Source organism: Diadema setosum, chromosome 21 (genome assembly GCF_964275005.1).
Source record: "Diadema setosum chromosome 21, eeDiaSeto1, whole genome shotgun sequence".
Taxonomy (NCBI): domain Eukaryota; kingdom Metazoa; phylum Echinodermata; class Echinoidea; order Diadematoida; family Diadematidae; genus Diadema; species Diadema setosum.
Window position 1 is genome coordinate 14,549,266 of NC_092705.1, and position 23,341 is coordinate 14,572,606.

General features: G+C 37.7%; 1 protein-coding gene across 1 annotated transcript in view; it reads right to left on the minus strand.

The window, feature by feature from the left end:
- LOC140244550 (phosphatidylinositol 3,4,5-trisphosphate 5-phosphatase 1-like) overlaps positions 1-23,341 on the minus strand; it is a 121,439-nt gene that overhangs the window by 51,820 nt on the left and 46,278 nt on the right. Inside the window, exons 4-10 of the mRNA XM_072324176.1 lie at positions 20,053-20,302; positions 6,974-7,067; positions 6,092-6,172; positions 5,339-5,578; positions 3,441-3,579; positions 986-1,080; positions 195-297 (exon numbers count right to left, since the gene is read on the minus strand). Of these exons, the coding sequence (XP_072180277.1) occupies positions 195-297; positions 986-1,080; positions 3,441-3,579; positions 5,339-5,578; positions 6,092-6,172; positions 6,974-7,067; positions 20,053-20,302 (1,002 nt within the window). The remainder of the gene's footprint in view (positions 1-194; positions 298-985; positions 1,081-3,440; positions 3,580-5,338; positions 5,579-6,091; positions 6,173-6,973; positions 7,068-20,052; positions 20,303-23,341) is intronic.

A 23,341-nucleotide genomic window follows, 5' to 3' on the forward strand; every position in this document is an offset into this window, starting at 1 on the left:
AGCATTTAGACTGTTCATTCATATTGGAAGTTATTGATGCAAAAATGCAAAAATATGACTGTATTTTTTTTTTTTTTTTTTTTTTTGGGGGGGGGGGAGGCTTACCTTTCTGGCCAGCCTTATGACAGTTACATTCAGTTCACATAAAACACTAATATCTCAGCTGGCTAGTGTATGAATTATAGGATACTCACCCATGTTCCATGTTCCAATGAAGAGGGAAAGTTGGTCGACCTCTTTACTCTTAGAGTGAACCATCTTCATGTACTGAAGCATCTGACAAAAGGTCTCCCGTTTCTATGGAAACACAGACAGTCAACACAGGTATCACAAGCTGTTATACTAGAATGATCTGATGCAAACCTCAAGGCAAATCCACCACAGAAAATTGGATTTAAATCTCAATCTAAGAATGATAAAGACAAGCATGTGGGTAAACACAGTAGAAATATACTGTGCAATAATATGATTTGAGAAAGGGAAATAAACCAAACTGAATCCTGTTTGACTCATCATCCCCTTACTGGCCTCGGAGTAAATCTGCCACCTTTAGGTGTCAGACACTGTCCCTCTTCTAGTAAATTGTTGTGACTAAAGGACAATTGTGTCAGCATAAAATATATCATGCAGGATAAGGGGAAAATAGCTGTACTACAAATAATCTACACACTGCCTTGTATGGCACAGATGCCATGTCACACAAAATTTATCACAGGGTACCGGAACCTCTGGATTCTTCAATAAATTTAAACTTTAAAAACTTTAAAATCTGTATCATTATTAACTTCATACTTTTAGTGGTGCATGGATGGTGACTTGAATCTTACTGACATTCACAATCAGTATGTCCACACGCATAAAATAAAATGTTTTTTGAGTCATGATTCAAATAATGACCCAAATAATCGCGACTAGTGGTACTTGTGTGAATGGGTCTATTGTGTGACTGACAAAATACAAACAAATCATCTTCCCAGGCTCTCACCTTGGCATCTTCGAAGGCATACTCCTTCTTCTTCCCATTGGTCAGTTTGATTGCCAACTTGGTGTTGCTGGTCCTCGACTTTATGAGCTGGGCAACTATGGTGGAACGAAAGAGAAAATCATGAAAGAACATGGGAATACACCAAAAAGGATTAGAAGACTAGAAACATTTTGTGACAAGGATAACCATGGAAGTAGAGCTAGAGGATGTCGACGGGACATACAGGTGGATATTCCCCCAATCTAACTTCTCAGAGATTTATGAAATTTGACCTCTAGTACTAATCACATCTTTGTGTGTCAATCTTGCACTCCTGAGAATTAGATTTATTTCATAAGTTGGTATATTGCAGAGGCGGGCTATTAGGACCTTTCCTTACAATGATAGAAAGGAAACTTCTTTTTGATGGAGGGAGAAACAATAGATTTCCAGTGAATTTATTCAGTCTTACCCACAAAAAAAAAAAAATCCAACTGTTATTCTCTGTACAAAAGGGGAGCATATTCTTGAGTGACAATGGGTTAGTTTTTCATTTCTGTTTACAAAAAAAAAAAGGTCTGAGGTGTATTACTGTTAGAACAGTGTTGCCAAACATTATTCCTCAATCATACAAAATTTTGAGATATTTGCAAAAGGGGTTCACAACGTTTGAAATGGAAAAAAGGTGACCATGAACTGGACTTTTCCACTTTCAAAATAACTGAGATAAGCTGCCTCAATGATGAATCCCTCTAAAAAGTTCTTGAAGTGTCCCTTATTTGATAAGTCTTGAGTTTTGCTCAGTCTCATCAAAACTCTTATCAGTTGTCATCATCATACCAGATCTTAACTCCGCCAGTTGCGTTTGTTTTTACTCTACTCATTAAAGGGACTGAACAGTACTGGTTGAGGTGAGGATTCATGTTTATAACATTCCTAAGTGAGATATTATGAGAAACCTCTTCTGAAATATGAAAGAGCATGTAATCTTAAAAAGGATTCAATGTTTATTTGATGAAAATTGGTTTTCAAATGGCTGAGATATAAAAAAAAGTGATAATAATAAAAGGCGACAGTCCACGCCTTTCATTAGGATCTCTTTGTTTCACCTTGTTTTTTGATATCTCATCATTTCAAAACCAATTTTCATCAAATAAACTTTTGATTCCCCTTAAAATTGCATGCTCTTTGACATCTCATAGAGTGGTTTCTGAATATCTCGCAAAAAGTTAAAAGCTAAATCCTCACCTCAACCAGAACTGTACAGTCTCTTTAACCTCGAAAACATTGTGGAGCTTTAAAGCGATAATAAAGCCAATTAAAGTTACGACTGTCAGTAATACCCACCCAGAGGGGGGATCTATCACCCACTGATAGTGACATGGGGGGAAGGGGGGGGGGGGGACACCAGATCTGGCAGTCAGTCGCTAATCCCCCACTAATCCCCTCGAAATCACTCAAATATTCCCTCACAGCTGAGAGAGATGACTAAAAACTCAGATCGGGAATGATCTGCTGGACTAATCAGCCCTTCGGGGAGCAGAGGGGAGATTTCATGAAAGGCTTTCCAGCTTCTGTCAAGCAAAATCATCATTTTTCTATTTTCGTTTCAGATAGGGCCTGTCCCCTCTGTCCCCTCCCCCAGCGACTCATGGCAATGTTACAATGTAATGAGTTTTTTGTTAGCTTAAATGTCACTCTGCAAGTGCAATTTAACACCATGTTCAAGTTGGCTGAAATGAATGAAGAGGAAAATCAGATGAACAGAATAATCATAATATCGATAATACAGCCCTCTTAGGGCACATATCACTGCCATTTACTGCATCTCTACATGCTTTAAGGGAAAAAATGAATAAATAAAAAGATAGCCAGATGCTATTTGATGCAAACATACAATTAACTCATTCAAAATGTTTTTGAAAGAAATATGTTTTCAGTATGGTTGTACAGCAAAGTTGAGGTTTTATCAAAATCAGACCTAAAGTTTATGAAATTACTTAATTTTAACATTTTAATGTTTTACTGAATCGATGATTATCAGTTAAAGCAACATATTCAAATTAGCAATATGGTTACGATGTCATCAACTCACAAGTATCCCACTGAGCTTAACAAAAACTTATATTTCCTTATATATGATTCTTACATGAAATCCATTGAAATGAAACGTAGATATCCTTCGTGTCAAACTACTGTAGTCATGTAAAGACCTAGCAATGACAATTTTACAGGGAAAGAGATCAACCAAATGCATGATTTCAATCAAATTTTTTCTTTGCAAAAGAGCTGGAGAATTCTGCGGGTGATGAAATCACCACTCCAACTGATATGTGTACACATGGTTGTAACTATAATTTCTGTTTGGAACATGTGTTTCTTTGTAATAATTTCATATTATTTTAATACAGTAAATAAGTGAAACGAAATGAACTATTCAAAATGAAATCTCGGTTGAGATGAAAGCAATGCTCACGTTTGTCATGTGTCAGCATCTGGACCTCTTCGTTCATCTCCTTCCCAGTGATTTTCGCCACGACTAGCTGGCCCGTTGCCATGTCGACGGTCAGCTTGACCTTCGGATGGGTCAGTGCGGGAACATTCAGTACTTTGACCTGTTACAGAATAAAGACAGGATCAAAAAAATTGTCATGTTGACCATGACCAGCTTGGTATTCTTGCAATAGTCACAACATGTAACTCAGAGCCACATGTAAGACTGAAAATACCTCTTTTATGATTTTTTTTAACACCTTGGCTCTTTACCATACAGAAGAGGGACAAAATTATCAAATTTTGCCTAATTTCGTTATTATTACTACTGGAAAACTTTTAGCTATATTTCATGAGTTATGACAATGTCAGCTCTATTAGTATGTCATCTTTAACAAGGAAAAGTAGAAATTACGCGGTGCGTAATATATGTCCCCGCCGGAAGTAGCATTCAGTAGCAAAATGTACAATATAGGTAAAAAGATGAAGGTCAAAGGTCAAAGAGGTCAAAGGTCAAAATTCTATGTAGAAGTTTTGAAGCCCTCACCTAGTGCCATCACATAAAGCAAACGGAATCGAAATCGGGTTAGAAATGGCGAAGGAGTAGCATTTTGTAGCCAATGTACAATATAGGTAAAAAAATCAAGGTCAAAGGTCAAAGAAGTCAAAGGTCAAAATTCTGTGTAGAAGTTTTGAAGCCCTCACCTAGTGCCATCACATAAAGCAAACGGAATCGAAATCGGGTTAGAAATGGCGAGGGAGTAGCATTTGGTAGGAAAATGTACAATACAGGTCAAAAATCAAGGTCAAAGGTCAAAGAAGTCAAAGGTCAAAATTCTGTGTAGAAGTTTTGAAGCCCTCACCTAGTGCCATCACATAAAGCAAACGGAATCAAAATCGGGTTACAAATGGCGAAGGAGTAGCATTTTGTAGGCAATGTACAATATAGGTCAAAAATCAAGGTCAAAGGTCAAAGAAGTCAAAGGTCAAAATTCTGTGTAGAAGTTTTTAAGCCCTCACCTAGTGCCATCATATAAGGCAAACGGAATCAAAATCGGGTTAGAAATGGCGAAGGAGTAGCATTTTGAAGCAAAATGTACAATATAGGTCAAAGGTCAAGGTCAAAGGTCACAACTGAAATTCTGTATAGAAGTTTCAAAGCTCCCATGTAGTGCTATCATATAAAGCAAACAGAATCAAAATCGGGTTAGAAATGGCGAAGGAGTAGCATTTTGAACATTTTGATCACACACGGACGCACACACGGACACACGGACGGACGGACGGACACACGGACGGACACACGGACACACACACGTACGGAGCCCGTTTCATAGTCCCCTGCTCGAACTCGTTCGGCGGGGACAATAAATGCTACGATAATCTCACTCATTCTAACATCACAAACTTTATGATTAGCGCAAGAATGCATCATACAATAGACCATTACTTCAGTGTTTTTAATTTCCTGAATTTCACAAGTCAACTGGTATATAATTTGCAAAATTAAGAATGCGTCAAAACAATGCCTACAATTAGAAAGATACAATGTATTTCATTTCAAATGTGGAATATCATTGCTAGCAAACAAGATGGAGTTGGTCAAGATAAGGGAGTACTGTATAACCTTTTTTGTTTGTGTATTCACATTTTGACAGTGGAATTCTTTATGTGAGCATCCAAAAACCATTTCCATTTATTCATAATACATTTACATGCATGTTTACATATATCTTTTCTTGACTTTGTATGTCTTAAATGGCTGAACACATCATACTTCAATTAAGATTCACCCCAAACTAATATAAATATTGGGGTAAAATCATTCCACTGATTAGTAAAGACAAAATGCTTTTTCCCTCCTCTTCTCTTTTCCCTCACCTCAAATGGAGTGGGAAGAATATTCCGCGTCGGAATCTCCCGGTGACTCCGAATGGCTGAGGTCATACTGTCTGGTGTGGCCATGTATGTCGCAGGTTCATCCTCATCGAAGTCGTCATCATCATAACCATCGATCTCCTCTGGACCTCTGGAGTGGCCCTCGGACAGGGGCAAGCTGGGGGCGTGTGATGACCGGTTGTCCACTACTGGTTTGTGGAGGTCACTCAGCGTGGCTTTGACCTGGGGTAGGAAGGGAAATGGCATTACATCTATCAGTAACTTAAAGGGGTACTCCTCAGACCAGTCAAAAATTAGTCTGAAAAAAAAGTGTAATATCTTACAAGCATAACAGTGAAAATTTGATCAAAATTGGCTAAAAATTAGTGAATATATGAAATTGTGAAACTTCCTTTGTTTTCAGAAAAATAGTTCTTGAAAGTCTCTGTCGATATGAATAGGCAAATAGCGAGTTGATAATGTCATCGCCTCACAACTTGCCATACAGTTTGTTCATAAAAAATCTTGAAATTTTAAGTTCAAATCCTAATATATCTGACTGATCATTGTCTTGAAGTTATTCAGCCTGAACAACAATATGCTTTACACTTTTATGGCAGAAAAAAAAAATAATTTTCATCATTCTTTTGTACACAATCATTGGGAAATTGGGAGGCAATGTGTACCTATTTGCATATTCATGTCAACAGTTTGAAAACTAATTTGATTACCTTTAACCTTAACTGAAAGACTAACCTTTGACTCCAAGCTCTTGACCTGTTTCTCACATTCCGCAAAGCGCTTGTAGAGATTTTCTGGGCTGCTCTCGTACTCCGGCTAGTAATAAAATGGGATCATCAAAATATCCACATGATTTGCTACTGAGATTTTCAAATACAAATGTTTGTTTTCTAATCTTCAACTACACACTACTTCATATATGATAGTGGAAAGTGCACATGCTTCCATTACAACAGAACTTGTGTTATGATATGTGCAATGCATGTCAGTAACACTGAAACTATTATCATAATATTTACAAAGCATTTTGCACTACTGAAAGATATCACCTTCTAAAAGACACCAACTACTCAAATAAGTATCATTAGATTTAAGACTATAGTGAAATTTGAAGAGGAGATGAGCCAAATACATCATACATCTTTTATACCAAAAGTTTTGAAATAAATTGTGATTCCTACAAAAAAAAATAATAACTCTCTGCTTAATACTGTAAAACCAGAAATTTTTGCATACATGAAACTTTTGTGAGGAACCAAAATGTGTGTGAAAGTTTTTGTCTACTATGTGCTTTTTTTCATGGTCATCGATTCACAAAAGTTTAATGCTGCGAATGTTTCTGGTTTTACAGTAAGTCTTGAGCTTTGTTACTAATATATTGACAGTGTGGTAAAAATCTTAACAACACTGTGCATGCATCTACACCAATGAAAAGAGCAGCTTATTTTGATTTCTTGTGGCATTTTGAGAAAAATTAGTGTTTTGATAAGGACCTTATGGTGATTTGAGTAAACTTAAAGGATACAGCAATATGTGAACCACTGCAGGTTGTAATAAGTGTTCAGCTTGAAGAATAAGCAAAAAATGGGGAAAACCTTTAATATTGGGAGCTCTTACCACTTCTTGCAGGGTGAATTTCTTGTTTGATGGGAGTTGTACGTCAAACAGGCACTGCATTGCATCAAGCTGCAGCTGAAATATCCTCAGTTGCCTAGAGTGAATTTGAAAAAAAAAAAAACCAATAAACACAAATGACAAGTTTTGATAAAAAACTGATATATTTGTTTTTATCCCTGTGTTAAGCAAAACATCACACTGTTAGCATATACACAATCACATTTTTAGTGTGTACACAGAAATACATATATAAAACAAATTATTTACCTGTATACATACTCATTATAACCAAGATAAACATTGTTTGATACTCTGTATATGCCATATATTTAGCGAGTCTAAATTTTCACGAATCGGGTTTTCCCCGACAATATCACGAGTGGTTAAATTCGCGATCGTGGAGTACAGTACTGAACGGAGAAATGTATACATGCACGTCACATTCATATCAGGAAAAGGGGCTATATTTTCGCGGGTTTTAAATTCGCGAATAGCACCTGATTCGTGAACTTTGCAAAAATAAAAACCTTGCAAAATATTTGCCATATACAGTACTCGTATCTCGCACCCAGTGTGTTACTTTTCTTCCTTGCAGATGGTTTCAGCAACAAAGAAAAAGAAGGAAGAATTTGTCTTTCAATCGATAAACGAATGCCAAAAAGGAAGTTCACTGCACCATCCAAGCATTGAAGGTTATTTGTGGTTTTTTTCCAACAGAGATTTTGCAGTGGGGCTTGGTGAAGTTCTGCAAATCTTCCTTCTGTTCCCCTTTCCTCCAACTTGGCACCCCAATGAATAGAGATTTACTCCTTGCGACCACTGGGGGCATACTTGAGGAGGCCGCCCGGATGTCGTCAAGATCACGATAAAACGAATCTGACAACATCATTGTCCTGCGTGAGCATTTTGACACCCACATTGTCCTGCGTGAGCATTTTGACACCACGCAGTGGGTGTACAGCACTGGGGTTTGCACACCCCCCTCGGGAGGCAAGAACTGCGAGCGTTGCCACGGTAACAAGGTTGGGTAAATGTGAGGAGGAAATTGCACAGATGAAGAAGAGAGCCTTCAAGGTCAGATCGTGGCTTTCTTCATGATATTCTTCCAAACTAATGTCATGACAGTAGATGTCTGTCATAGGCAACGTTCATCCAAGCATTTACGTCAAATGGAATGTTAAGGTAGGTATTCCAGATTTACTCCGTTCATCATAACTATGATGCTAACTGACAAATAATTCTATTATGGTCTAATTTTCCAAACATGATACGAAGCAGTGCTAAATCTACTATGTCTTTAATTTCATACTGTTATTTGTGCATGTAAATATCCAGTTATATGCATAGGTTTTGTTATACTCACAATATACAGTATCTTACTATAAACAAACTCTTGCACCTCTCAGAAAAAAATTTCATCCTAATATCATGTTGCTTTGTACAATAACAGAAAAATCAGAGAAGTAGGTTAGTGAAAGTTTGAGAAAAAAACACGCACGGCGCGCCTCGCCCCAGCAGAAACTAGAGCACGCACTTTAGTGCGCGCAGGCAAACCTCAAATACGCGCAGCTTGAACTCCCAAGTTCATTGACCCTACCTGCCAAAACATAAAAAATCCTTCATAAATTCCCTAGAAATTCTCAGATCACTACCAAGAGTTAATCATTTGTTACTTGTGTCATTCTCAACCTTTCCTGCAAGTTTCATCTCAATCCGATAACTACTTTTTGAGTTATTTTGCACACAGACAAACGAACGAACGAACGAACGAACGAACTAACAAACAAACCAACGGTAACGAAAACATAACCTCCCCCCACAAAAAAGCTATAAAGTGAAAAAGTTTCTAGTTTAAGACAAATTGGCATTTCTGTGTGATGTACATGTTGAGCAGATCTCCATTCAGTTTGTACACAAAAAAATACCAATTTCCATTTTTGCCCCCCCCAAAAAAAAAAAAAAAATTGTCTTGAAACCTGTTCTTGGTAGGTATGTACAATTTGTATCGGGAATAATATGTTTTTGTATGTCCTCCTCAGCATATTAAGTTCTGTCTATGCCCAAATATTTGAGAAAAATGAAAATTGGTACATTTTTGTGTACAAACTGAATGGAGAACTGCTCAATACCTACTTGTACATTTTTACACATTGTATAATTGTCAACTATTCATACCCTCCAAACTTGTATAATTCATAACTCTTTCTTTATGTCTGATGTTTTTTCTCCCACATCTTCATTGATCTTCTTCCCTAATTTTTCTGTTTTCATATTTAAAACAACAGAATATTTGGATGGGATTTCCCTTTCAAGACATTTGATTTTTGACAATGCTTCAATGTTTGTTTGGGTTTTTTTTTTTCTTTTTATTTGAGTTGCTTGGTCCTACATGTGCCTGGTGTGATAAGATGAAGGTATGTCAAAAAAAAATAAATAAATGAATAAAAAATAGCTGTTAAATATAAATACCTAAGCCAAGGGGGGAGGTTATGTTTTCGTTACCGTTGGTTTGTTTGTTAGTTCGTTCGTTCGTTCGTTCGTTCGTTTGTCTGTGTGCAAAATAACTCAAAAAGTAGTTATCGGATTGGGATGAAACTTGCAGGAAAGGTTGAGAATGACACAAGTAACAAACGATTAACTCTTGGTAGTGATCCGAGAATTTCTGGGGAATTTATGAAGGATTTTTTATGTTTTGGCAGGTAGGGTCGAATGAACTTGGGAGTTCAGGCTGCGCGTATTTGAGGTTTGCCTGCGCGCACTAAAGTGCGTGCTCTAGTTTCTGCTGGGGCGAGGCGCGCCGTGCAGCTGAAGGCTTATGACGTAACAAAGGCTTCTATATTTGAAAATCTGGTGACTTTTAGCACCGATGTTGTGTGTACGTATGATATGTCTATGGAAGAACAAGATCAGTGTAGTGGTGGAAATAAGCTTCATGCTTGGCGGAGGTCTGCGCTCTCAGAGTGCTTCTCTAGTATACTTTCATAGGAAAGGAAAATAAGTAGCTGGATACAACTGAATTGTTCTCAGGAGTCTCCTACAGCACTATCTTCACACTCTAAACAACACACCGCAAGAAATCCATGTCTCGAGAATGAATCCTTCATTGTACTGTCTTTAATTCTTTGCACAGACACGTCTCAGTTTGTTTCCATTCTGAGGAAAGCATTATGAGAATATAACAAGAGTAAATACAGGAATCCACCTACCCTTGCACATTTTGTACAAAACTACACTGGATTACAGTACACCTTGGCATCAGACAAATGAACATCCCCCATGTTTAACATGAACCACAACTTTTCCGTTTCAAGAACGAAACTGTCCAATATTTTCTACCTCATATCCCATGTTCCACATGAACAAATTAATGACATCCTCAAAAATCAGAGCATCCTCATGCCTTACATACTAGTCATGACAGAGGAGACAAATTTAGACATTACACAATGCCCGAATCAATTACATCACTTTGAAAAATCTCTGAAATTGTAGGCCGCCCATTTGTACTGATGACGACAATTTCCTACAAGACCCGACTGTGTTAAGGAGAGCCACCGCAATAGTCTACGCAGGCAATTCAATCATCACCCGTCATGTCATCACCCCAAAACAAGAATTAAAGGACCCGTCATGTTTCGAGAATGAAATGTATCTTGAGAGATACGACTGTCCACCCCTGAAATCTTTCAGAACGATATAACGCAGAGAAAATACAGATCTATTAGAAAGTTGCATAGATGGACCAGTGTAAATGATAATATATTCATGAACAAAACTGTAAATGTCTTAGTAATATTCAATATTTATGTTTGTTCATAAAGATTATAACGTACTCCCTCTGAAAACCAAATTTTTCCATAAAAAGTTTTTTTTCTCCTTATGTCTAATCTCTGTCATCATATGATATTGGTAAGTATCTTTTTTTATTTCATGCAAAGAAGAGAAAGCTCTTACTTCAGGATTTTGCCTAAAAGCTTTTGAATTTGTCTAGATCCTCTGTGTGTCCTTACATGCTGCCTTTGTCACTGATTTTCACCAAATCTGCTGATACATCCCCAGACAGACATTGCTATACAAAAAAATCTTCCCTTTCCCGATATGCAGTCTCACAATTGTACCTCTGAAAAAAACAAGAAAACAACCCAGATAAACTCCTTTTTTTTTTCTGATTCATTTGCCCTGATAAAAGGAAGGAAGCAACACCTGCAAGTCTGGTCAAAATGAATTATCACTTCCTAATGAGACATCGAACATACCAAACTTCAGCCTCCATATCAAACCACCAAATTTCTACACAGAGGTCATACCATCACTTCATATTTCACACTGGCAAAACTTTGAGCTTTAGAAAAAGACAAAGTCAACAGATGTATGTGCACAATTAACATATGATGTTACTGTTACTGCCTCATTAAAAAAAAAAGTAGAATGAATAAAAATGTAAAATGAAAAAAATATGAAAATGACGCTAAATGTGATATAGACGGGGGGGGGGGGGGGGGGGATGTCAATTGAAACATTCCTATGTGGGTCATATTACCTGTACATGCTTCACACAGACAAACTTTTGTACTAAGATAATGAAGACAGAGTTATTATAGCGTTTGTATAAGTTAATAGACATACATGTATACTGTTGTTAAGCATACTTTGAAGAAGAGATAAGATGAGAAAATAAGGAAACGAAAATGGGGCATAGTGTGAAAATGGGAAAAAAGGGGGGATAGAGAAGAATAGAGAACCAGGTACAAGCATACAAATGTGTCAAGAGATGATGATGAGGTGACTGTTTGGTTTTTCCAAACCACAAATGTCAGACCAGTAACAGGTGAACGAGGGGTCACCTTAACACCCTGGCTGGTTTCCTTTCTACACACTGACTCATCCAAACACCCCCTGAGCTCTGATAGACCAGGGGGATTCATCGTCACTTCGCAGCAATTGTTTGAGGGCTCCTCCTCAATAAAACGGCCATCGGTTTGAGGTACATACATGTGATATTTTGAAGGCTCTCCTACACACGTGGGCATCAATTGAGGGCCCCTGTGCAGGATTGCGAAAAACGTGATCGCGACATACATATACCCACAAACGCAACTCTTGAAACGTAACTGGCCAGTAGCCAAGTGGAGGAGTATGCCGTTCTTTGGATCGCTCGTACTCATTTGTAACCTTGTAATTACCAGGGTCAATATGCACTGCTGTTCAGTATTATATGCACTCCATTTTTGCTACATTCCCAAATAAGGGCACAAAGGGGACATACAAAGGGAGTCCACTAAAAAGTGAACACTCCATAGAACTACTGATACATTCATAACCCCACATAACATGCTTTGCAGTACGTCATGTGGTGAGGTTTCTAACTTGTAAAAGCAACCTGTTTGTTAATGTGTGTGTGTGTGTAGAGACACATTCAAGTTGATCAAGTAACTTTCATGAATCTTGTTATGACTCTAAACTTGAATTGCATTTTCAAAACAAACATTTCTCAAATTGTGTTTGGCTGATCATGGATCAGGTACTTAAAAAAGCAACTGTTTTGCTCAATTCTCGGTACACAATTGCAATATGAAAAGTGTGATTTCTCAATCGTGCTTGTGGACAAGAATGACAATGTCCAATGATTTTTTTCTTTAAAGGTATTAGCCCACATTTGTAAACCTGCAGCAATTGGTCTCATAGTTAGCATGGAGTTTGGGTATGATTGCAGTAACACCTGTGCAAAATTTCGTTCCAATTAGTCCATTACTTTCATAAAAATGAATGAAAATGCACCGTATGTATGCGTGTAACGCTCGCTAGCTCCGGTCCACGTACATACTACATGCATGCGATACATGTGTATGTTACATGTACGTAGCTAGCCCGCGCTCGTAATTCGATTTTGGGTCGGGTTGACCCGGTTTGAAAATTGATTCTAAAACGATGATTTTCTCTCTCTTTATCGAATGGTATAGACAAAGAGCAACAGGTGAGGTATGTTACTGTTATAACTTGTACTTGAAGTCATATTGGACCTGTTTTATGCAGTTTTGATTTTCGTGGGTTTGCAAATGTGGGCTAGTACCTTTAATATTAATTTCAAACATATTCACGGAAACTTTCAAAAAGCTTTTCTCTTCCTATGTCAAGGTCTTCCCAATTTCCACCAAAATTAGTGAGAAAGAGAGGATTTGGAATCACAGTAACATTTTAAACCTTTCAGCTGATGACATCCTGTGGTTTAGTTCAGGAAATAAATGAAATCATTCTCTTGCAGTTTTTGAGTGTGAATCAATGGGGGGGGGAGTACTTTAAAGAGAATTCATGAAAACATAAAATTGTACTCATAATGCTTTTCTAATGACAACAATTTTATTTGAACCTCTACTGGAGTCATGACAAAGACAAAATCATTTTACCTATCAAAACACAGAAAAATAAATAAATATCAAAATGAATTGCTTTGAGCGACAGCACTGCACAGCTCAAAAAGTACATGTGCCTTCAGGGACTCACTCTTTCCATGAGTTGAAATAAAACACAATGATCACCGATGTCAAATGCAAATGGTAGACTTCAAGCCTTACCTGACTGTGCCTGCTAGGGGAAATTACGCATGAGAAGTTCATATTGACAAGTCTTTTTGGGAGCAGTCATACATACATGGCTTCTCAGTCCAACCTTTGATTAACGAGTCTTTGCTGAAACAGTTAAACATATCGCAATCAGTGTCTCAATACACGGATCTCTTCAACAGAAGACACCATAGCTATCAGGAGGTCATAAGACACACTCCATGACGCCTTCTTGCTAGCTTAGTACAATACATCTGGAATCCATGATTTGACATCTATAGCTCTCCTCTGCTTAGATGAACCTTACATTCATCATAGCAGTGAATAATCCATGAACCTCGAAGCCAGGCAACACAAGGAATGACAGTGTAAGGTTGAGATGCTACCATTAGCTCCTCTCAACCAAGAACATCACTGAGAAAAGTTATCACATCTCTGTGTGGGCAGTTCCATGATTTCAATCAATTTTTTTTCTCTGGCATCCTTGCAAAAAGGAAATGAAATAAAATATTCCTGTGCACTTCCAATCACTTCGCATACAGTGAACCCAATGCTGCCCAAGAACTTGACACATCAACTCATCAATCCATCATTAAAATTCTTCTGAACGGTATCACATCCTGAACCTAAGGCTCACAATATTGGTACATCCACAGACTACAACACTGGAGGGATACCTGGCGAAAAAAGTTTTCTCAGGAACAAGGAAATTTCACGGCACACGAGCATGAGGAAAACCTCAACCTGTGTTCCACTATGTCCATTCAGACTAGAGTCAGTAACAAAAGCCCCTCTAAAAACTTCCTCATGATGTAATCCAATCTGGGATGCTTTAAGAAAAAGACAATACAACATGAAATCCTGGTTAGTAGTAAAACAACAAAGCAGGATTTAATCTGAAACATGTTCCTAAGCACTATCACCTCATCAGAAGGAACATCTATCTCCAGTAAAACCACCCTCATTTTGTTCATTCATGATAACTAACATTAGAATGCACTGGGTTTGAAATTTACCTCTTCCTTTTACATTTAAACAACTATAAATTAGTTTCAGAGTTTCAGAATTTATAGTGATTGGGATAAGGAATAAGAATGTTTTCAAAATGTATATCAAATTGCAATGAACAAGGATGATGACATGGCAGCCTTACCATAAGAATGCATGAGTTTGGGCTCAAGGAAGCAAAACAAGAGGGCATGCATAGATTCTACATAGGGGAACTTGTTAAGCAAAGCAGTATTGTGATGGAACTACATGTATACTGCTACATTTCTGAAATATGTGAGGCTCCTACAATGTCATCAACATTGTTCAGTGTAATTTGTTTAAGATTTTTCAGAGTATTGGTTGCTCTGCTCAAGGACCACAATAAATTCCACTAATTAATCTATGCATGGAGCTGTTGATTTATGTACTACATGATGTGAAATTATGAAAATCACCTGGAATGCCCCTTTAACTCTTTGCTCACTTTCTTGTTTCAAGTCATCTATCATAATATGCTGTTGACATTGTTATGTGCAAATATAGGTTTGCTAAAGACTGGTAATGAAACAGCTTAATTCCCTTTATCTTGACTGGAGTCGATCATTACTGATGAGCGTACGCTCCAATGCAAATATTCGCTGACTGTTGCTATTTCTGGTTTTCGAAAGTACCCTGTCAGGCAGCAAATGTACATCAATTCGGTTGGACCACCCATAAAATCCCCAAACTACAGGTGTACCAAGTCTTTGAAACCAATGTTGATATTTGGTTGATTGATATTCAAGATACAGATCTGGAATTGAAAAGTTTGTCATCCCCACACACCCGTGTATTCAAGAATATGAAACAACACTTCATCTGGCATGGGGTATATATTCTTAAAGGACAAGTCCACCTTCATACATGTGGATTGAGTGAATGCAGCAACATTTGTAGAGCACATCAGTAAAAGTTTGGGGAAAATCGGACAATCTGTTCAAAAGTTATGAATTTTTTAAGTATCTGCACAGTCACTGCTGGATGAGAAGACTACTAGAGTGTATGATGTCACATGCGTACAACGATATAAGGAAAATATAAAGAGAATTTCACAAATTTGTACTTTTTGAAAAAGGTGCAAATTTCCTCGATTTGTCACCGACGTATGTTAAGGGTAATATTATTTCCCCTGCCTTCTGAAAGAGGGAAGTCAAGCGATCTTTTATTATGCGAGAAAAGTGAAAATATCTTGGAATTTTCCTTATACTTTCTTTATATCGTTGTACACATGTGACGTCACAAGGTGTAGTAGTCTTCTCATCCAGCAGTGACTCAGCAGATTTTCTTCAAACTATTGCTGATGTGTTCTATTGATATTCCTGCATTTACTCAATCCACATGTCTCTGAAGGTGAACTTGTCCTTTAAGGCTCATTATAAGATAAGGAACTTTTAAATATAGCCATTTGTCTTGAGGTTGCCTCATTTAAAAGTATAATTACTTTATTAACGGCCACATGGAATAACTTATATTGGACAAATCAACTATGGAAAGAAACATATCTTTTTACTGAGTACTTAAGTATTAAAACCATTATGTTTTCATATAATGCCAGAATGTAGTAAAGTGCAGACAGCAATACTGTACTGTACATGTATATGTACCACAGTTTGCCTCATTCAGAATACTAGACATAGTGCAACCATAAGAGGAGACCGCTCAGCCAAAATATAATATGTTTTTTCGCTCTGGCGAGATTCCATATCCCTCCCAACTTCCTCTTCTCGATAACAGCAATAAATTAACGCAAGGGGAGGAGGAACCTCTGAAAGGGAAAAAGAACATGTAGACAATGTCGCACCAGGTTGAAGGTAGCAGTCCTTTACTTGCAAACACATGCCGCACTAAAAAAAGAAAAAAGATAAAATGTTGCTGGTATGTGACGACTACAGGTCCTGTGTACCTTTGGTAGCAGTGATTTAAAAAAAAACTTTCAAGATATCACATTTGATGCATATGTGTAGGTCTGTTGTATCACAAAACATCCTACCAAGTAAAATTTTTGCAATGAAGTCTCAAATGTAAACAGATATCTCAGTAATTTTCTCAATAAACCATAACTGTACACAGTTTAGTCCAGAAACATTTTTATTATAACTATTGTTCACATTTTGTGTATTTAACAATACTTATAAATATCGACTATATGGATTCAAATTTTTACAGTGGTTGTTTCCATCCCTAACTCACATTTTGTAACTATTTTAAAGCACTAATGCTGGATTTTTGCATCATCTGCAAATGGTAAATTATGCCTTTAAAATACTCATATTTCATTGGCATTGTGACTTTCAAGGCATCCATAACTGTTAACAACCTGGGATGACTCATAGGGAAGGTCAGCATTTTCCTCGCACAGCCACACGGATTTCGTTACCAACATCGCCCACATCAGAAACACACATAATATAGTGGAGCAATCTCTATACTCTCACGGCCAAAACTAGTGACCACAGAAATTGAATTGGAAAAAAAGTGCGACAGTAGTATTCTCCTAAAGGCTTCAAACATTATTTGACATCATCGAAGCTGTAAGAGCACGCATGAAAACAAAACTCATCAAATATATTCCTAAGTCTGTGTTTCATTGCCTAAAATCTCTGCTCTCACACAACCCTACACCTACCAGGTCTCACTCCCTATTAACCCATCTCATGCTCATCCATCCTGCAAATTATTTTCTCACCCCTCCCAGAAAGAAAGAATGAAAAAAAAAAGCAGCAGATAAATCAGTAACAAACATTGAATGAGAAGCCTGCTTATGCTGAACTGAGTAAGGTAAACTTTTTCCTTATCCTTTTTGTTGGCTAGAGCATACCTGAATATGGCTGTATCTTACAGCTATTTTCCTATCTGAATAATAATCTAAATAGGTATCTAAAAAATCCTGTAAGCTACAGTAAGTAATGTCAGTCATACACACTAGACTCATTTGCCATTGACCAAAATTTGGGCTAAAAATGCTGAAAGTTATGTCTTGCAGGATGATCTCCCTCAACAAATAGATGACAATCATGCAAGTAAAATTATATCATATGAAAGTGTACGCCAAAGTGTACAATTTCTACTTCCAAAATGAAAAAGCTCAACACAGGGGGAGGGGGCATCCGCTTCGCCCACCCCCTTGGTTGCTTTGATAAATCACAGTTGAGAAACTTGGCATATCTGCAACCCCCAGCTCTTTCTAATTTCACTTGCAAGTACACAGGCATTTTTTTTTTTTGTCTCACGTCCTTTCATAATCACAAATGAATCGGTCTCTCCATTAAACATTATGTTCAATAATGACATTTATGCAGCAATTTAGCTTTACAATATATTCACAGAGAAAGGAAATACAATCAAAGGAAATACAAAAATTCACTTTGAATCTTAGTTGTCTGACCTGGCCACCAAAAGATAGCTTTTTCACACATTTGGTGGCCAGACATCAAATTTTACTGGCCTCGGGCCATTGGGCCACTGCTAATGTTGAGCCCCAATGCAAAAAGATCATGGCCCTGATGCAGAAAAGTTGAGATCAACCATAAGGTGGAAAATCAAGCATAAGTCTCCGAATACTCGATGATGATTGGCCAATACCTGACTTCATTACGATTGATTTTCTGACTTGCATTTGAATGCAACTTTTCATTCAAGAGGGCCCTGACAACAACACTGGATTCTTGCAAATTTCCTTTACGATATGAAGAATACAGAAGGTTGTGATTATGTTTAACAATTTACTCTCACTTTAATGAGGTTATCAAAACACAGGAAGAATCCTGGCATTCACACATTAGCAGGTCCAGGAAATTTGATGCTGTTACATGGTAAACAATTTAGCACACCATCTAACAACCTCTTTCATGAAGCATGCACCGAGGACTCTTCCATTTCTTAGAAGGGGTGAGGAAGGAAGATGTGAGGGATTTTATTAGTCCGGTATTCCACAATCAACATGACTCATCACATACATGTATTAGCTATGCCACGGGTGGAGCGGGTGCGAGAATTCTAGAGAAGGGGAAATCCCTACTTAGACAGCTGGCTCCTGGGTAAAAAAAAAATAAAACTATCATAAACAACAACAACAACAACAAAGCACTATGCATATCATTCTTTTATAATTTGCTTTGATGAATGTCGTCTTGACACTGGTGATTATTGGCGAGGCTGCAAACTACGTCACCGTGAATGTCAGCTTAAGTCAAGCCGAGAAGACAATCTACCCATTTCGTAATGTCGACGGAATTCTGGCGAATTAGCGATGGATAAGCGAGTGAGACGAATTCCCCCCAAAGTGGCCCAGGGATAAGGAATAATATTCAGTTAACTACAATGTACAAGTCATTAGGACGATGATTAACGGGAGGCTCTGAGGACTTATTTCATAACAGTTTTTAAAGACATGCAATGCAACAGGTTCTAGTCAGTATCCACAATATACACTACCCCTTCCTAAACCTCCATCCCAGCATCCAGTATACAGTATTTGACACAATCTCGGCAGAGATAAATCAGTGACTAAAAATACCATTTAGGCAATGTTAAAAATCTAGAAAGATAGGCATCTGCACAATGTCATTTGCTCCTAATCTGTCAGGAACTGGAGCATGGTGACACTAGCAATGTTCCTAGCCTACATTCTAGGTGGAGAATGCAGCTATTGTCTTTGCTTTTACGCTAAACATCTCTGCTAAGCGATATGTCTGATGCGGCAGGACTACGAACAGTGGAAGCATCCAATGCTATATCCACTCATCTTGCTTTAGTCGTTGTTTTCTTATTATCGACTATGAATCGGTGGCAGTTTTTCGTACACCAAGACAGCACTCAGAACAAAAATTTGGCTTTATCAGGGACCTCAGAGAAAATGGAATAGATGCCAACTACAGCCTCATTTCATGATCAGCACATGATGTACATATCACAAGATTAAACTGGTTCATCGTATATGCAGTATTTTTTACCAGCCATTTTAATACTGCAGCAGATATATCACTTTGATTACCTTTTGTAGCCCTCTAAATTTCACATGTTTGATATCCCTGTCCAATCACATTTTGATTTTTGCTGTTTTTCAAATAAAAGTTATGAAACCTCATAACTTCTACTTGAAAATAACATTGGTATGTTGGACAGTATACCATATATATGCCGTATATTTTGCTGGGTTTTGATCTTCATTAATTTCACGAGTCGCACTATTTGTGAATCTAACAACCCATGAAAATATGAGCTCTGATCTGGTCATAAATACATTGTAAATGCGATGTGCCATGTGTACATTTCTTTGCTCTGATTACTGTACTCGACGTTTGCGAATTGAACCACTCAAGAAACTGTCATGAAGTCTAGATTCGCGAAAAAATTAGACTCAGTAAATATATGCTGTACACAGTATTGGGAAAGACAAGAATTCACACAAATGAAGGTTATCTGAGTTCAGTGGTCATGGTTGCAAGCAAGAATCAACTGCATCTCTTGTCAAATGTTTCTTTCACCTACCTGGTGAGTTCCTTGGTGGAAGCCATGACCAGGTTCCGGAGCTGGGTTGGGTGAGTGCACCCACCCCTGACGACTTCCGCCGAGTCTTCCCGCACTCCCTTCGCCACATACTCCTTGAGGCGTCCCACGAAGTCGCCCGCCTCGAGTGGGGCGAGGTCCATGGCATCCAGCCGTGCCTGGAGGAGGTGTTCGGGGCCATCAGGAGATGGAGTCAGATCCACGCCCGAATACTTTTCTTCGTCCTCATCCTCTGTAGGTGAGATTGGTAGAAAGATTGGGGTGATGTTTGTTATTCTAAGGCCTTGTTAATCCTACAGTTCATTTAATATGAAAATAAAATACGGTTCATTATTCCAAAGGGTCGTTATTAGGTGTTCGTTATTTCAATCAAACAAATTCTGTATATCTAGAGGTTCGTTAGTCCGTAAATAAGAAAGGGTTCATTAATCCGAACATTTGTGCTGTTATTTTGAAGGTTCATTATTGTGATGGTTCACACTGCCAAAAATGAAATGAGGTTTGTTATTCCAAATGTTTGTTAATCCCAAAATGAAATATGGTTCATTAATCCAAAAATGTAAAGATGAAGCACACTAACGATCCTTCAGAATCACAAACCGCATTTCATTTTTGGATTAGCAAACCCTCAGAATAACAAACCTCTTTTCATTTTTGGATTATCGAACCTTGGGAATAATGAATCTTCAGATTAACAAACTGCAACTAAAAGATTGGTAGGAGCACAGTGGGAAATAAGGGGGACCCTGTTTATAATGAGCTGCTTGGTACCACAGACATTTCTTCATTACGTCAGGTATCTCATTATATCAGATATAAAAACAAAAGAACATAACAGGAATGGCCTACAAAATGATCTCATGTCAGGAATCTCACTGTATTCCCCATCATTATAACAAGGTTCTACTGTAACACACATAAGTAGGCACAAATGTGTAGCATTTCAGCATCTTTGCTTCATCCTATTTGGAACAGTAGGTAGAGGGTAGAAAGACAAGGGTGGATATTACAATTGAGAAATCATTTCACAACTCTACAGGAATTTCAGAATCTTTCCTAATCATTTCTTGAATAGCAGTGTATGATTGGTTGAAAGGCAGAGGGCAAAATGATAGTGACTTCACCTAATTTGACTTCACAAGATTGCAGAAACATTTCCACATTAAATCAGGAAGTTTTTTGCCAAATTTTACAAGTACAAGAAAGCAGAATAAGGGACAATGTAACAAAATGTTAAAGAGACACAACAAAGTTCTTATAGGGGCATTCCACAAGATTCAGCCCTTATGAGGTATAATTGCAAGACCTTTGAAGAACTCTGTTGTGTCTCTACAGCTCAGTCAGTAGAGCACCGGCCCAGCAATCCGGAGGTCTCAGGTTCCAATCCCGATGAAATCCCATTTTCTTTGCTCAATTTATCACTGATAAATTACATTAATTTCTGGTCAGTTTCCTTTTGTTTGCATTTACAGAATGGGTAGCATTTATTTACTTGTGCCTGCACACTAGATTCCAAGTATGTCATTGTGGTCACATTGCTATCACAATACATTATAGCATTCGTACTCTGCAGTCATGTGTGTATTAACTACATGGATATCAAACGAATCTAACTCACTCATAAAAAAAAAAAAGAAGTCTGTTCAGGATACAGTACACAAGAGCTTGCATCTGAATAAAAGCCATCCTATGACATTGTGACTCATGAGACTTGATTACACCAAAGATTGAGGCATTATCAGGCAAACAAACACAGAATAGTAAGAAGAGACATAAGTTATCATAACACTACATATCCTCATACGGCATGTAAAACTAACAATGATATGAAAGAACAAAAAAAAAAAAAAAAACTTCAAATGAGGGCTTCAAAACATTCCGCCCGATCTTCCAGTTATAATTTGACATCCTCCCAGCGAGATTCAATATGACAAACTTCCCTCTCGCGTTATCTTCCTTCAATCTTCGCAGTCGGCGGATGAACTTCCACTGTCTCCAGACTCCAAAAATAGAATGCGGCTCTACAGGGCTTAGTCTCTTGCCCAGACCCTCTTCTCCCAAGCCACTTGTCTGGCCATACACAGTCTTTCAAAATCTACAAAGCTTTTGACAATTACACACTTTGACAACTTTGCAACGAAAATCAAGGAGAGATTCTTGTATGAGAAAGAGCTGTATTCATCAGTAGCTGAAACTCAGTTAGCATTGATAATCTAGATTATTTTAGTCTGATTTATGTGGCAATTAATGAAGATTTCTATCAACTCTTTCATGACACAATTTTTAAAATGATCTATAGATAGTTTTTTGACACTTACATGCTTCTACATCTTTGAAAAAAAAAAAAAAAAAAAAAAACACCCCAAACAAGGCTTCATGTTAAATCCAGAGGGTTATCTTTTATCATAAGAAAGTAGAATTTTTCTTCACTTTTCTTCAACGATTGCAAAAGATGACTCCTTGTTCATAAAGCACTACAACAAAACAGGTCAATGTGTTATTCAGGCAAGCTACTAAGAAAAGTTTGAAGTCAAGTATTAATCATTTCCTACATCAGACTTTCAACTTGTATGATCTTGTCAAACTCCCGTAAGGCTTCCAAAGATCAAAGTTAAAGACTTGCAGCCTGATAACAAGAGGATTTTAAACTTAGTTGTTGTCATTGTTTTTTTCACAAACTAAATACTTGTCGTTGTTACTTTAATTTTTGATACGCAGCATGTTCAGCGAGGACTTTGTGAAAATCATGAAAAATTCATTTACTGTGATCTAATAAATTATGTGGAACAAATTTGCACGCCATTCTCGGCGAGGAAAGAGTCCAGTTCTATGCAGTAGATTCTCTGGTCACAGGTCTGCAAGCTGAAATCTAGAAATCCGTCGGCTTCGGAAGATTTGAATGAGGAGGGGAAGTGTTTTGGGGCCAGGGATGAACACGCCTCACTCACGGACCTACCACCCATCGTTTTGTTATTTCCACACTGAGCAGAACGAGCGACAGGCTTTTATAGTTTGTGTGTTTTCAGTAGAGAATCACTCATATTCAAGTTTGGCCTTGCGCTAATGGGTGTAATGCAATTATTCCTGATTCTGCCAAACTTGAAGTGAAGTTTGTGATGGAATAATCTGTCAAAGTGTTCAGCAATCCTAACCACTTGTTAACATCCTCTGAAACAACCCAATGGGGTGAACTGTACTCTGATTTTGCAGAAAACAAAATGAAACACAAATGAACAGACAACAACAAAACAAAAACAAAAAATATCACACG